The sequence below is a fragment of the Asparagus officinalis genome, chromosome 4 (genome assembly GCF_001876935.1).
Source record: "Asparagus officinalis chromosome 4, Aspof.V1, whole genome shotgun sequence".
Classification (NCBI taxonomy): domain Eukaryota; kingdom Viridiplantae; phylum Streptophyta; class Magnoliopsida; order Asparagales; family Asparagaceae; genus Asparagus; species Asparagus officinalis.
The window spans coordinates 42972312-42988612 of NC_033797.1; the positions used below are offsets into that span (position 1 = coordinate 42972312).

The window sequence follows — 16301 nt, forward strand, 5'->3', positions numbered from 1 at the left end:
AGCGATCAATTTTCTCAAGAACAGCGATCGTCAGGCCAAATCCCCAAATCAACCGCAAGAACAAGAACAGCGATCGTCAGGCCAAATCCCCAAATCAACCGCAAGAACAAGAACAACCCCAAATCAACCGCAAGAACAAGAACACCGATCGTCAGGCAAAATCCCCAAATCAACCACAAGATCAAGAACAGCCCCAAATCAACCGCAAGAACAAGAACAGCCCCAAATCAACCGCAAGAACAAGAACAGCGATCGTCAGGCAAAATCCCCAAATCAACCACAAGAACAAGAACAGCGACCTTCCAAAATGCCAAATCAACCGCAAGCTCTCAAGAACGTGCGAAGAGCAGGTGGCGGGAGAAGATGGAGGGAAGGAACGGCGCGGTGATCAGAAACCTAGGGTGAAAGGGGAGGGGAGGGGGGGAAACGAGATTTGAGCACTTTACACCAAAATCGGGGTTTTTGGAACGGAAAACAACTTTCAGCGAATCGCCGCTTTCAGCCCCCTTTTTTTTCGCCGCTAAAAACAAACCAAACATCCGTCAGTTTTCAAAATAGGCTTTTACGTCGCTTTCAGCTCAAATTTGAGCGAAACAAACAGCCCCTTACTAAAGACGGAGACGGAGGCGAGGGCCGAATGAGGCAGGAAAGTAGACAAAAACCTCTCATTCACGTTAGCAGCGGGGCAGCCAGGAGAGGGAGATGACAGGGTCGGAGGCTGGACCACATGACCACATGAATTTTTCATTTTTGGGGCTTGACACAATGTTTCCTAAAAACATGTAAACCCCAAATCTGTACCTTCTCCTCCAAAATTCCCATTCTGGTATTCTCCCAAAAAAGCATCAAAATCTCATCTTTTCCATCAGACCTTGGTAAATGACTGGACTCCATAGCAAGCTTTCATCCTTCTTCAACAACAAATGGTTTGTGTTTGTGGGTGCCATGTGGATGCAATCTTTTGCAGGGACTGGCTACCTCTTTGGGAGCATCTCCCCTGTCATCAAGAGCTCCTTGGGCTACAACCAGCGTCAGATCGCAACTCTTGGGGTTGCCAAGGATCTTGGTGGCAGTATTGGGTTCTTATCTGGGACCCTGAGTGAGATCCTCCCTCTTTGGTCTGCTCTTCTTGTTGGTTCCCTTCAGAATTTGATTGGATATGGGTGGATTTGGCTCGTTATCACCGGCCGAGCTGTGCCTTTGCCTCTTTCGATGGTGAGTGGAGATGAACACTGGTAATTTTTCTTGAAATTTGTTGCCTAGAGGTTTGTGTGTCCTTGCAATTATTAGTCGGGCCTTTTGAGATTTTGGTTGATTAATTCTACATGAGTTTCTCATTGTACAGTGTTGTATTCTGCTTAATTATGCAGGCAACCTTCAGAGGTTGATGGATTCAGGTCAAAATCTAGTAATTAGAAAGAATTTTGGTTTAGGGTTTTGGCGGATTGAGGTTGCAGAACTATAATTAGTCTATTTGTCAAGGGAAATGGTTTCCTTTTGACCTCCTTTTATTGTTTATAGTGTAGTTGATCAATTCGTTGTGATGCCCACGTTTGATCTTTTGATGTACCTGATTTGTGTTTTGAAAGAGACACGGGGAACCTTCGTGTTGATTTCTTGTCTGCTGTTTTTTCTCAAAATAGCAATTTGTATGTGTTACCCACGTTTGATCTTTTGATGTGCCTGATTTGTGTTTTTAGAGAGACAAGGAGAGCCTTCGCATTGATTTCTTGTCTGCTATTTTTTCTCAAAATAGCAATTTGTATGTGTCAACGATACTCTAGTAATGTGGACCGAATATTGATTCTAGATCCAAACCAACTGTGTTGTGTCATGGTAGTAGAAGAAGGTGGTTTAAGAAATAAGATAGATGGATAAAAGCGATATGATGTACAAGTTTAGATGAGAACACTGAAGTCATCTACAGAAAGTTATTAAATTAAAATTAGGTAATAACCATTTAATTAGTACTGTAATTATATGGTAGAAGATTTGAATAGCTTATGGTTCTAAGGGGTATATAACTTTGGATGTCTCTCATTTTGTTTCTCACTCTTGAATAACTTTGGAGAGATGTGTTTTTGATTTTTTTTGTCTTTTATTCGAGAGAACGAAGGACATGCTTACTATGCTTTCATCTAATTATAAGCGTTGAGAATTTCCAGAAGAAGTTTTTATATCATTCATTTCTTGTGTGAGAGGATCACCATGAGTGGAGCTTCTAATAAGGTAACAATATTATAATATTTTCGTATCACTGAGATTTAGTAATTTAGCTAAGGGGGTGTTTGGTTCAATTTCTACAAATTATAGGAAATGTTTTCCGCACAAAATATGATTTCCTTGCATTTCTTAAAAAAATTATAGGAAAAGTTTTGAGAATTGAAAAAGTACCAATTTTCTTGTTTTTTTTACTTTGCTTGTTTGGTTCAAAACAAGAAAATAGCCCATAACTTTATAGAAAATAGTAAGATTTCCTATAATTTGTAGAAATTGAACCAAACACCCCCTAAATTTATAGAAAAGTGTCAACTTTATAGAAAAATGCCAATGTGGTGTCAGATTTCTGGGTGATTTCCGTCCATTTTGAGAGGAAATTGATTTCTGTAAATTTTGGTATTTTTTGGTACTTTATAGAAAACATTTCTATAACTTTTTTTTTTGAACCAAACACACTTTACAGAAATCTATAGAAATTTTTTAATTACAGAATTACCATTGTCAGACATTTTGAGAAAAATTTTCTATAAAATTGTGCAACCAAACACCCCCTAAATCTAAGTTAATTAAAACCAAAGACGTCAAATGAGTATTAAGTCGTGTGGGTCGTGACTATATGTTGCCTTGTTGGAATGATGGACCTTCTTTCCATTACTGATATACATTGAGTGTAACAAGCACGTTGTTACGTATTGGTTCTTGTTGTAATAATTTTGGACAATTGGCACATGAAAAATAGATATATTTCGTGTAAATCTTCATGGTTGCATTAAGATACTGAATTTGGCAATTTTAATCTAGCATTGTCATTTAATTAACGCAACTTCTGTTGCTTTCATGCATTTGGTGGTTTTGGTCTTATAGATTGCATTGTGCGCTAGTCAAATACAAACTACTTTGTATTTATTTTACTTTCACTCTTTAGCTGTTTCATTTGCTAATCTGATTAAGCTAATGATACCGCACTGGAAGTATGTACTGAGTATGTAGCTCTGCCATCTCATTCTCATAAACTTCATAAATATTCACCTTTTATGCCTTATTTTACTCTGTACAGATTTGTATCCTTATCTTCATTGGGAGCAATGGAGAAACCAATTTCAACACAGTTGCTCTGGTTTCATGTGTACAGAATTTCCCCACGAGTAGAGGGCCCGTAGTTGGAATCCTGAAGGGCTTTGCCGGCCTGAGTGGGGCAATCTTGACCCAAATATACACAATGATTCACACACCTGATCACGCCACTCTAGTATTTATGGTCGCCGTGGGGCCCACTTTGATTATCATTGCGTTAATGTTCATCGTCAGACCCATCGGAGGGAAAAAACAACTACAATCATCTGATGGCCCTAGTTTTGTGTTCATTTATAGCGTGTGTCTCCTCCTTGCTGCATATTTAATGGTTGTTACGCTTCTTGAGGATCTAGTAGACTTGAGCCATTCTGCGACTATCTTGTTCACACTTGTCCTTCTCCTTCTCCTAGTACTCCCTATTGTGATTCCGTTGCTTCTCACGTTTTGTACTGATGACACCTCCCCAGACCAAGAGAGTCTATTGCCTGTATCCCAAAACGAGGAGGCTTGTGCATCTGAACAATCTAGTGACCAGCATAAGGTTATTCCTAGTGAAGTAGAAGATGAAATTTTGGACTTCTCTTTGTTGCAGACTTTGAAAACGGCAGATTTTTGGCTTCTTTTTCTTTCTCTTGTGTTGGGGTCAGGTTCTGGTTTGACAGTCATTGATAACTTGGGACAAATAAGCCAATCTCTAGGTTATGAAGAAACTCATGTTTATGTGTCTATGATCTGCATATGGAATTTTCTGGGAAGAATCGGTGGAGGTTATATTTCTGAGACCATCATAAGGTATTTTCCACGGCCATTTCTGCTGTGAGCTCTGTGAACTAGATGTTTATTGCTTTCCAGTTAAGGTTCAGGCTGTCTAATAAAAGTTTAATCCAGAGGTTATTGTTTATGCCTAGTTTGGTATGCGGGAGTCGAGTCAAGCGAGAATGGAATGAAGTGAGGAATGGAATGGAATCAATGTGGGAATGGAATGTGCATTCCCATTCTTGTGTTTGGGTGCACAATTAGACAATGAAACGAGAATGACCATCTCATTTCTCTTCGCATGTTTGGTATCGTTTGTTAACAAGTGAGAATAGAATATGGTTTTCTGATAATGTCCTTACAACAACAGAGAAATTGAAAATATAAAAAATTATTAATAGTGACTAAATAATTTTATTTTAGAAATAATTTTATAAAAATAGTTTCTCAGTTTTTTGTTAGAACTAATTTTTAATGGGATGCTTTTATTCTGGCACACTACGTCATCAACAATTTCGATCTTTTGACTTACTAATCGAGAAAAAATTCATAGAAACTTTTTATTGGATATAGATAATTATATTTTAGATTAATCATTAACTTGGATAAACTTTATCAAGACCAACACTGCCGTTTATCTATCAAGAAAACATGTGTCAGGAGACATTAGTGAACTTGCATTAGTAACAAATAAAAATCAAAAGAAAACAATATATTTTAGTAGGCCATTATCCAACTGGGACTTTATTTCAAAATGATAAGGATATCTGCATTGAATTCAATAACCATAACCTGTGACTTGAGGAAAGGCCAACGAGGCATTGAAATGGATGTACCTAGAGGAGAGGAGGATCTATGTTTATGCAGTCAAGCGGAGAAAAAAAAAAATACAAACACTATTTTTAAGAAATGTTTCTGAATGTGTTAAGCAATGAGGATATGATTATTTTAAAATTAGTTTGTGAAATACATAGCCAGTATTAAATTCTTTTGATTCCCACTTAAGTGGGAATGTCCATTCCTTGACAACTCAATGGGAATGACCATTCCCACATAATGTGGTAATGAGCAATACTAGGGAATGGGCATTCCAACTTCTAGAAGATTGTTGTGTTTGGTATGCGGGAATGAGAAGTGGGAATGAGCATTCCATTCCATCTCTTCCCATTGTACCAAACGAGGCCTTATTTTCTATAGAAGCATACTAAACAAGTTCTATTGCTCTCTTTCTTTAATCAGTGAACATTCATACCCAAGGCCTGTAGCCTTAGCTGCAGCTCAGGTTCTATTGGCAATCGGTCATTTGTTCTTCGCTATGGCTTGGCCTGGAACAATGTACATAGGGACGCTGCTGATTGGGCTTGGATATGGAGCTCACTGGTCAATTGTACCCGCAACTGCCTCTGATCTCTTTGGACTTAAAAGCTTTGGGGCCTTGTATAATGTTCTCACCATGGCAAGTCCGGTTGGTTCACTGATATTCTCAGGTGTTATTGTCAGTGGTATATATGACTATGAAGCGGAGCAACAGCACAAACAACATAATTCACAACAATCTCTTCTTGGTAGATTAGCCTATGGAACTAGTCTTGGTGTCGATGAGGCATCAAAGTGTGAAGGTGCAGTGTGCTTCTTCCTCTCTTCATTGATTATGTGTGCATTTTGCATTGTTGCGATGACCTTAAGTTTGATTCTTGTTCATAAAACCAAGTCTGTCTATGCCAACCTTTACGGGAAAACCACACGGGTGGTTCGTGCTGCAGTGAATTGAAGTGAATGTTGCTTATGTGAACTTTGCTCACAGTATCTTTATGTGCATTCGTGGAGAGGAAATGAGAAATCAGCAGAAGGAATCAATATCTGGGAAAGGTGCCCATTTTTTGTTTCTCTCTATCATTTGTTCTCCAAACGTTGTGAGATTCTTTTATCCTGTGTATATATAATACTTATTTCTTTAGAGTAATTTGGGGTCCCTTATGGTGTCTACTTTCAAATGGGCTTTTTGGGTATGTTTTTGGTTATTTTTGGTTATTTTTTGGTGCTTTCTTATGTAGGTTTTCCTTTGTCTATGAACGTCAGCCTATAATTTGTAGAATGACCTTCGAGAATGAGTGTATCAATGTCAATTTACTGTTTTTAGAATGATTCTAGCACAGTTTTATTATTTCATTTTAGGCCGATAAAAATTAGTCTACCTACGTGGACTAATTTTGACCTGGTTAAAAAAGAAACCAAACCTGGGTTGGTTATTGTGGGATTGTCAAACAGAGACAAAGGGCCAGTTTTATTATTTCCTTGTTCTTCTTTTATCCTTGTCAAGATCAGATGATTTTGAAAAATAATTGGATGATTCTCTTCATTATATTAAGGTGTTTATATACAAGTATAGGAGTGAGTGGTCTAGTATCCCAAGCGATATAGGACTTAAGAAAAGGGATACCAGTATACGTAATATATATCATGGGTATTTAACATCAACCCCCCCCCCCCACTACCCACCCGCAACCCCTCGCCCCACACTATAAATTAGATCTACCAAAGAATTGCCCGATAAGGAATAGATGTCATTTAATAGTGTTAGTCTTGGTGAAGAACTCCTCCAATTAAAGGTTTGAAGATTGATGTTCACGTTGGGAAGGGTGATAGTTTCGACAAGGATGTGATGACGAAAGAAATGGCAGTCTATCTCAATGTGTTTTTTCGTTCGTGAAAGACAGGATTGCTGGCAATGTTAGTAGCACTTATGTTATCATAGTGAAGAGAAGTTGTTGGACAAGGAACTCCGATGTTGAGGAGGCATCGTAGCCAAATGATCTTGGCAGTGGTGGAAGCCATAGCTCAGTATTCATATTTGGCGGTGGAGCATGATACAACATTTTGTTTCTTGAACTTTCAGGAAATCACCAAGAAAGATAAAGAGTATCCAATGGTGGATCTGCAATCTGTGACATTGCCTACACAATCTGCGTACTGTAGGCACTTAAGGTGAATGTTGAGGAGGCTAAGAAGAAGAGCGCTCTTGTTGGCATGTCTTAGAGGCAACGAAGTACTCAAAAGTAGTGCAAAGTGGTGAGACAAATGAGGTGCACAAACAAACTAACTGAGTGTAGAAGCGTTTGAGATCCCGGAGGAATGTCGTTGACTTGAACCATTCGAGTTGAAGATGGATAGATGGAGATACCAACTATATAATTGTCGTGATTGTGTAATCTTCAGAGATGTTGAACAAAGTGTTGGACCAAATGCGATAATTATCGCTATCAAGTTTAACATCGATGGTTTGTTCAAGGAATGGATCTCCTGTTGTCATAGCAGTGAGATAGAACGAAATTGATTACATGGATAGGATTTGCCTGTAGCATGTGTTTGAAGATCGGATGGCGATGGCTCGATTTAGATCATTATCATATTGGATCTAATCCGGAAGTGGAAGATCAGAGCTGGTGTGCATGATCAAAGTATGATCTCCGCGAAATGGAGAAGCAAAAAGCTTGTGAGTATCGTGACATTTATGCACTGTGAAGACATATTTTAGTGAATTACGCGAGTAATGGGACAAATCTCATGAATTATGTAAGCTTTTGAGGGTGGGGTCCACGGGCTTGGGATTGGCTAGGGATCGTGTGGGTGGTTGGGATGTTGAGGTGGGATCTGATGAATAGCTCTAATACCATGTTAAGATTAGATGATCGGGGAGAAAATTGGATAAGTCTCTTTGTTATTTTAATGTGCTTACATGTAAGTATAGGAGGCAATATGTGACTAAAGAAAAGGAATACAAGTATACATATCAATGATATTTCACAGCTCTATCAGAGGCAAAGGCAATTGCTAACGTGAGATAGCTAATCTTAACTTATGAACACACTTCTCAGAATTTTCTAATTACCAAATGATACTTTGTGTGACAAATATATGTGAATCAAATGCATACATTTACACAACACCAGTAATAACAACAAAAATCAGATACATTGTCGTCTTCAAGATATTGAAGTAATAACAACAAAAATCAGATTTGTTATTGTCTTCAAGATATTAAATTAAGCACCGGCAGCTGAAGCCAGGAAAACCCAAGCATTCAACTTTATTTTGTTGTGCAGATCTAAATGGACTCATTTGGCAGCTTGATTTTCTTGAAATACAAGTAAAAATCTTACTGGTGCTTACTGCTTACCCAACTGCTAGAACTTGGTTAATTGCAGCTACATCAGTTACAGTATCTGCTAAATTCTCTAGTTTCCGAGATTAGTCTGGATAGTTTTTTACACCTTACATATGCTTCATCATGCATTGTAATTAAGTCAACTTCTATTGCTTGCATGTAGCTGGTGATTTTGGTCGTTGATTACCCTGTGCTCTTATCTAAGACAAGCAATTTTGCACTTATTTTCTGCTAGCCTCCTTATTAAGCTAGTGATTTTGCATTGCAAATCTATACAAATTATGTGACTCCTTATTTTACTCTGTACAGGTATGCATCCTTATATTCGTTGGGAGGCAACGGATCAACCTATTGCAGCACAGCTGATCTAATTTCATGCATACAGATTTTTCCCGATAGTAGAGGGCCAGTAGTTGGAACCTTGAAGGGCTTTACTGGTCTAAGTGTTGCAATCTTGACCGAAATATACCCAATGATTCACAAGCCTGATCCTGCCACACTAATCTTTTACGTTGCTGTCAGGCCCACAATGATTGTTATCGCATTAATGTTCATTGTCAAACCTGTTGGAGGGCACAAACAATTACGATCAAGCGATAACTCTACCTTTGTATTCATTTACAGTTTGTGTCTACTTCTTGCCACATATCTGATGGTTGTCGTGCTTCATGAAGATCTAGTAGACCTGAGCAGTTCTGTGACTATCTCATTCACAGTTGTCCTTCTCTTTCTCCTAGTATTCCCCCTACTGTGGTTCCGTTGCTTCTCACCTTTTGTACTGATGATACCTCCCTAGACCAAGAGTGTCTTTTGTTTGTACCCAAAAACGAGAAGGCTTTTGAATCTGAGCAATCTAGTGTGTAGCATGAGGCTATTCGTAGTGAAGTAGAAGATGAAAAATCTAAAGACCATAAGACTTTACTTTGATGCAGGCTTTGTCAAAGGCAGATTTTTGGCTTCTTTTTGTTGGATATTAATTTTTTTATCAAAACATCACATGGGCTGCTGCCTAAAGTTAGGCAAATGTTGAAAAATGAAAAAGTGGTGGGCCCCACTGAAGAAAATTTGGACGTGGGTCCCATATGAATAGTAAAATAATATTATTTTACTAGTACATAGTATTTTCCCAAACGCTATAAATAGACCCTAAATCCTTAAAGAAAATTTATTCCAAAAACAACAATCAATATATACAGATATATGTTATAAAATAGCTAGTGCTCGTAGGAACATTGCCTGGACCGAGAAGGTCTTATAGATCGAGGAGATCGTTGCCTTGACCGAGAGATCCTATAGATCAAGGAGATCTTGATAGTACTGGGTTGGTGCACACCAAAGTACTGTACTATTGTTCCTGAAAGCAATTTGTCTTTGAGATCCTTGCACCGGAGTAGGTCAAATATTGTTTTAAACACAGTGTTTTACAAACGCACAACAGCTGAGTTGGAAAATTTTAAAATTACTGCACTTTAGCTTTCTTCAGTTATTTGCTGCTTTATATCTATATTATTTCATATTTAACCACAGGTTCTAACAATCTTAAAGTAATATTCTGATCTACCATACATGGATCCTACAAGGACTCTTGGAGTGGACTGTCTTAAGTTAGAGAATTTTGACGGATTCAACTTCAACGCATGGCGTCGGAAAGTGATATTCGGGATGCAACTCCTAAAAATCTACTATGTGGTTTCTAAGGAGAAACTCGGATCTGAAGAAGACTCTGAAACTGAAGTCTTTTGGGCTAGAGATGATCACTTCTGTAGGAGTTACCTTCTTAACTGTCTGGCTGATCATCTAGCAGATGCTTACACCAACAAGCCATCTGCAAAGGAAATCTGGAACGCTCTGGAGGACCAGTACAAGGATGACGAGAAGCTGTCCAAATCTCACCTCATTAACAAGTTTATTGACCTCAAGCTTGAAGATGACACTGAGGTTTTACCTTAAGTTAAAGAGCTTGAAAAGCTTGTTATGAAGCTGAATGATGAAAAGATTAATCTTTGTCAAACCTTTATTTCTGGTGTAATTGTCAACAAGCTTCCTCTATCTTGGATGTCATTCTCCACTGACATTCGGAGAAGGAAAAGACATGTGACTCTATCTGATCTGAAGAGGTTCATTCGGATCGAGGACGAGACTCAGACTCGCACGAAGACTGAGCTCCTTGCTAAGCAGAAGGCATCTGCTAACATGGTGGCTGCTAATTCTGAGAATGATAATCATTCATCTTTCAATAAGAATAAGAAGTTCTTTAACAAAAGGAAGAACCAGAATCCAAAGAACCTGAACGTCCAGAAGAAGGAGTTCAAGAAGAGTGGCATATGCTTCAACTGTGGGAAGCAAGGATATTTTGCTAAAGACTGCAAAGCACCAAAGAAGGAAACAACGCACAATGCCAATCAAGTTGATGATTGTGTGGCTATGTTCTTCCAGATAACAACTCCTAACGACATCTCTGGTTGGTGGTTAGATACAGGTGCTATTTGTCATGTCTGCTCCAACAGAGATCTATTCTCTTCTTATGTTGCTGCCAAAGAACGTATCAATAACTGATTATTCTGTGGTTTCTGTTCTTGGAATTAGGACGGTGGTACTGACTCTCTCTTCAGGGAAGACTCTCACATTGAAGGATGTGAAACATGTTCCCTCAATTGCCAAAAACTTAGTCTCTGAAAGCCTATTGTGTGATGCAGGCATGAAATTGGATTTCCAAGGAGGAAAGACTGTGTTATCCTTCAAGAAAATGTATTTTAGTAATGCATATCATATTGATGACATGTATAAAATTAGTACGAGTGTACCCAATCTTGTTGTAAATGCATGAAGCCGGATTTTCAAGGAGGAAAGACTGTGTTATCCTTCAAGAAAATATATTTTGACAATGCATATCGTACTGATGGCATGTATAAAATCAGTACAATTGCACCCAATCCCGTTATAAATAAAGTATCCTCTTTTGCTTACTCCTCTATGGAACAATAAGCTGGAACATGTAAATTATAAAAAGTTATCGAGCATGGAGAAATTAGGATTACTTCCAAAATATGGGGATAACAAACCTGAGAAGTGTGAAGTTTGCGTCAAGCAAAGCTGACGAGGAAGTCATTTTCAAGTGTCACGAGGAGCACCAACCTGTTGGATCTGATTCACTCAGATACTTGTGACTTCAAGAGCTTCGTCACTCGTGGCGGCAAGAAGTACTTCATCACCTTCATTGATGATCATTCTCGCTTCTGTCATGTTTACCTGCTAAAATCTAAAGATGAAGCCTTCAGCAAGTTTGTCGAGTTTTGGACTCGAGTGGAGAAACAGCTTGGACTGCAGGTGAAAAAACTCAGGAGCGACAGAGGAGGAGAGTACCGATCTAAGGAGTCGGAAGCATACTTCGCATGATATCATTGCTGAAACTACTGTTCTGTATTCTCCACAATCTAATGGGATTGCAGAAAGGAAGAATCGCACATTAACCAGGATAGTGAATTCGATACTAATCATATCTAGTTTACCTACCTGCTATTAGGGAGAGGCTTTACTGATAGTAAACTAGATTCTGAACAGAGTACCTTATTCCAAAACTGATAATACTCCTCATAAGTTATGGTTGGGATATCCAGATTCTTTGGATAATCTCAAAGTGTGGGAGTGTCTCGCATATGTTCGAGTTCTAGATATCAGAAGGTCTAAGCTCGGACCAAAGGCAAACAAATGTATATTTCTTAGCTTTGCTGAAGATAGCAATGTGTGCATGTTCCTGGACCTTGGAACCAGCTCCATCATTGAAGCTCGGGATGCAGAATTCTTTGAAGATAAGTTTATCAAAATTAAAGGCTTATTGCTCAAAGATATAGCACAGAATGCTAGTAGGTCAAATGCACAAGAGGAGCCAGTTTCACAAGAAACTGAAAGTGTCAATGATGAAGGAGTTACTGAATCATCTTCTAAGCGTGTCAGGAGACAGAAAGATTTTGGAGATGACTTTATTACCTATAATGTGGAAGGAGATCCACAGACTTTTCAAGAAGCAATGCAGTCAACAGACGTTCTTCTGTGGAAAGAAGCTATAGATGATGAGATGGATTCATTGATCCAAATTACACTTGAGAGCTGGTGGATGTACCTGAAGGTGCAAGGTCTATCAGTTACAAGTGGATCTTTAAAAAGAAGCTTCGTCCTGATGGTACTATTAAAAAATAAGAAGCAAGACTGGTGACGAAAGGATTCTCTCAGAAAGAAGGTATAGATTTTTTTGATATCTACGCATCAGTTTGCAGGATCACTACCATCAGAGTGCTTATCGCATGGGCGGCGATTAAAAGGTTCGTCATACATCAGATGGATATAAAGGCTGCCTTTCTCAATGGAGATCTCATAGAAGAGATTTACATGGAGAAACCAGAAGGACTTGATGCTCTAACTGGTAAAGTTTGTAAACTTATTAAGTCTCTATACGGATTTAAGCAGGCACCAAAACTCAGGCATGAGAAGTTCGATGGGATTGTTCGTAACAATGGGTATCAAGTCAGTGAATCTGATAAGTGCCTATACATCAAGGTTGCTGAAGGAAAGGTGGTGGTCATTTGCCTCTATATGGATGATATGCTCATCATCAGGAGTGATTTGGAGATAGTAATATCTACCAAAAAATTCCTATCAGCACAGTTCAGCATGAAGGACATTAGAACTGCGGACGTGATTCTCGAAATCAAAATCATATATTCTAAAGAATGTATTGGATTGTCCCAATCTCATTATGTCGAGAGCATGCTAAGGAAGTATGGTTATAACGACCTGTCAGAACTATCCGTGCCATACGATTATAACAAGAAGTTTCGACCAAATACTGGAATACCAGTAAAGCAGCTAATGTACTCAAAGATCATTGGGAGTCTCATGTACGCGATGAGCTGCACAAGGCCAGACATTGCATTCACTGTAGGAATGCTTAGTAGGTTCACAAGAAATCCTGGAAAGCTTCATTGGGATGTTGTCTAGATATTGATGAGATACTTAAAAGGAACTACAGGTCTGGGCCTATTCTACACTGGACATCCGACTGTAATCGAAGACTATTCAGATGCGAGTTGGTGCTCAGAACCAAATGAGTGCAGATCTACTAGAGGATGTTAGACCCTAATGACACTAGGAAAGAACCCTAGAGGGGGGTGAATAGGGTTTATGCTAATCTAATCCGATTTTATGCCAATTTAAAACTTATTAACAAATATGTTTTTGCAAGATGATATACAATTACTTATGAGCAAGAATATGCAATATGAACAAAGGTGATATATCCTAGCAATGAGATATACTATATGATGTATGTAAGGATATATAAACTATCACAAGGGTGAAACAAACAAGATGCAATAGGCTATAAGATGAACATTTATAAGTGCGCCAATGCAAACCAAACACACTATATGTTCACGAGGTTCGGACCTTCCGTCCTACGTACCCGCTCCTCACTCTCGAGGAGAATCCACTACACAACCCGGTTTGGAAGCCGGAACTTCTCTACACATTCGGTTTTCTAGCTAACCGAAAACTCTACACACTCGGTTACCTCACAATGTACATACACAAGCTACAACCTCAAGTGTTGGTCCTCACGTATCGACTCCCTCAAGTGCTCGGAATTATCACCTCTCACTAGGCCACCGACGTCACTCCTCTCGGTATCGACTCCGTCCTCACCACACACTCCTCTTGGTGTACAAGTGTATTACAAAGTGATCATCATAATTATGCACAAATACAAATAAATTTGTTCTCTACAATGGATGAGAACACAATGTAAGCTCACACTCTAAGTCACAAAATTCCACAACCCAAATTATACTAAGTATGAAAATACAATAAGCTCAATGGTTATGTGTGTACAAAGAGATAAATAAAATTAACTAAACTCAATATAAACACTAGCTTAATAAAATGATAATCAAACAATAAAATGTAAAGCTAGATTGAGTTTAGAAAACTTCTCCAATAAATGACAAGAGTGAGAGAGAGATGATTTGAAGATCAAACACCAAAGGTTATTTCCTCAAGCCCTTGTGAAATTATCTTCACAAACGAAACTCTTAAATAAGGATTAAACACCTTTAAACAAACTTAAACATAAACCCTTGTTAAACTTTCTTAAAACATTCTATTGGATTGAACTGAAAAATGAGAGCAATAGGGTATTTATAGGAACCCAAAACTTCAGTAAAAACCCTAAGAAAAAGATCAAAAAGCCCCCAGAAAACACTACTGGAAACTAGTCGTTACTGTGCAACGACTCTTTTATAAGTCGACTTATGAGTCGACTCATGAGTCGACTTATGAGTCGACTAATGAGTCGGCTTATATAAGTCGACTCAGCAGAAGAAAAATCATAACTCCGCTGTACTTCGTGAGTCGACTAATGAGTCGACTAAACATGCACAAACCTGAAGTGTACAGAAAAACTCAACTTTAAGCTGAGTTTAAAAATATCAAATAAATTCTAAAAAATATAAAACTTTGAAAAATAATTGTAAACATGATAATAAACATGCTACAAAAACTGGTTTTCGAAAAGGACCTCCTAAATGAAAAATATCATTATTTTACAAAATAGTCCAAAACATGAAAACTAAACATACATGTTTTTGACATTTGACTTAAACAAACTTTTGAAACTCTACAAAATGATTTTATAGACTTAAAGAAAGATGTAAACTATTGTTATGAAGTCTATAAACAATGAATATAATATTTTGTCAAATACAATAGAATATGAAACAGACCAAAACTAAATTGTGTGTATATATATATAACTATGTAGTGTGTATATATATATATATATATGAAAACCAAAACTTGTGTTGTATATATATATATATATATATATACAAGGAAACCAATATAATGTGTGTATATATGATTGAGCTTAAAGTACTAACACACATAATATAAACCTAAACTAATGTTACCCAAGCTTGATCTTGATTCATTGTAGCTCAACTTGGTAAACTTGGATGAAGCTTGAACTTAGATCTTCAACTTTAAATAGCAAGGCTTCAACCACTATTCCGCCAACCTCCATTTGATATGATCGTTATGACGCAATCCATCCATCCTCCAACTTATTGTTTGTCTATAATAAATAACAAAACACAAACACTAGACAAACAATATTAGATATAAATTGTTTGTTAAATCATCATCAAACTAGACAAACAATATTAGATATAAATTGTTTGTTAAATCATCATCAAAACAAGAAGGCCAACAATCTCCTCCTTTTTTATGATGACAAACAATTTACCAAAAAGATATATGTATGAATGAAAATGAATATATAAATTATAATTCATATGCATATAAATAAGAAAATGTATACTCATAATATTTCTCCCTCTTTGATAATATCAAAAAAGAAAAAACAACAAGAATGAAGAGAGCGAAAGCTCCCCCTATCAATATGCATGAGTGAGTATAAAATAAGTATAGGGAATAACTTTCCCTATCAAAATGCCTTATGGAATATATGAAATGAAAGCTAAGGAAAAAACATGTGAGTAAGCATAAATGAAAGATATGCTAAACATAACTCACATACAAACAAGACAATGTGAACACATATTAATATGTTATTTATGAAAGAAGTGTCTCATTACACAATTATAAAAACATAGTGTATAAAAATATATTTATGAAAACAAAGGAATGAGGAAAACATGAGAACCATGAAAAAAGTTTTCAAGTGAAAACAAATCACTCAAATGAAGTCATAAATCAAGATTTGAATCCAAAAATAATGTTTGATTAAAGAAGAAAATTTTCTTTGTATAACTTGATCAAACCACTCATAGAATACATTATAAGACACGAATAGATGATCCATAAGCACAAACACATAAATATCATCATATAAGTGAAATATAATGAATTCAAAGCAACAAATCAAAACATAATTTTTAAGAGATGCAACAATATCAAGCTCTTGAGCTTGTTCCAACCCATATAATCATTTTAGCACCCGGTAAACATGATTTGGGAAATAAACACCCAATAAACCTGGGGGGTTATATAAATACAAACCTTTGTTTTCATATTA

The 16301-nt window shown here is 37.3% G+C and overlaps 2 protein-coding genes across 3 annotated transcripts in view; both read left to right on the top strand.

Moving 5' to 3' along the window:
- LOC109837313 (protein NUCLEAR FUSION DEFECTIVE 4-like) lies at nt 528-8646 on the top strand. Of its 2 annotated transcripts, XR_002246240.1 has the most exons (4): nt 530-1215; nt 3278-4086; nt 5290-5919; nt 8525-8646. XR_002246240.1 is itself a non-coding variant. In XM_020405503.1 (3 exons), the coding sequence occupies exons 1-3, from the start codon at nt 880-882 to the stop codon at nt 5819-5821; spliced, it is 1677 nt and encodes a 558-aa protein (XP_020261092.1). In that variant the 5' UTR covers nt 528-879; the 3' UTR covers nt 5822-6158. The 2 variants fall into 2 exon arrangements, 1 of the variants encoding a protein (XP_020261092.1); XM_020405503.1 differs by lacking the exon at nt 8525-8646 and having other exon boundaries at nt 528-1215; nt 5290-6158.
- Nucleotides 6836-16301, top strand: part of LOC109838585 (protein NUCLEAR FUSION DEFECTIVE 4-like) — a 71085-nt gene continuing 61619 nt past the window's right edge. The window contains 8 exon segments of the mRNA XM_020407019.1: nt 6836-7035; nt 7267-7328; nt 8154-8269; nt 8379-8381; nt 8525-8551; nt 8553-8963; nt 8966-9075; nt 9129-9180. Coding sequence (XP_020262608.1) covers nt 6836-7035; nt 7267-7328; nt 8154-8269; nt 8379-8381; nt 8525-8551; nt 8553-8963; nt 8966-9075; nt 9129-9180 — 981 coding nt within the window.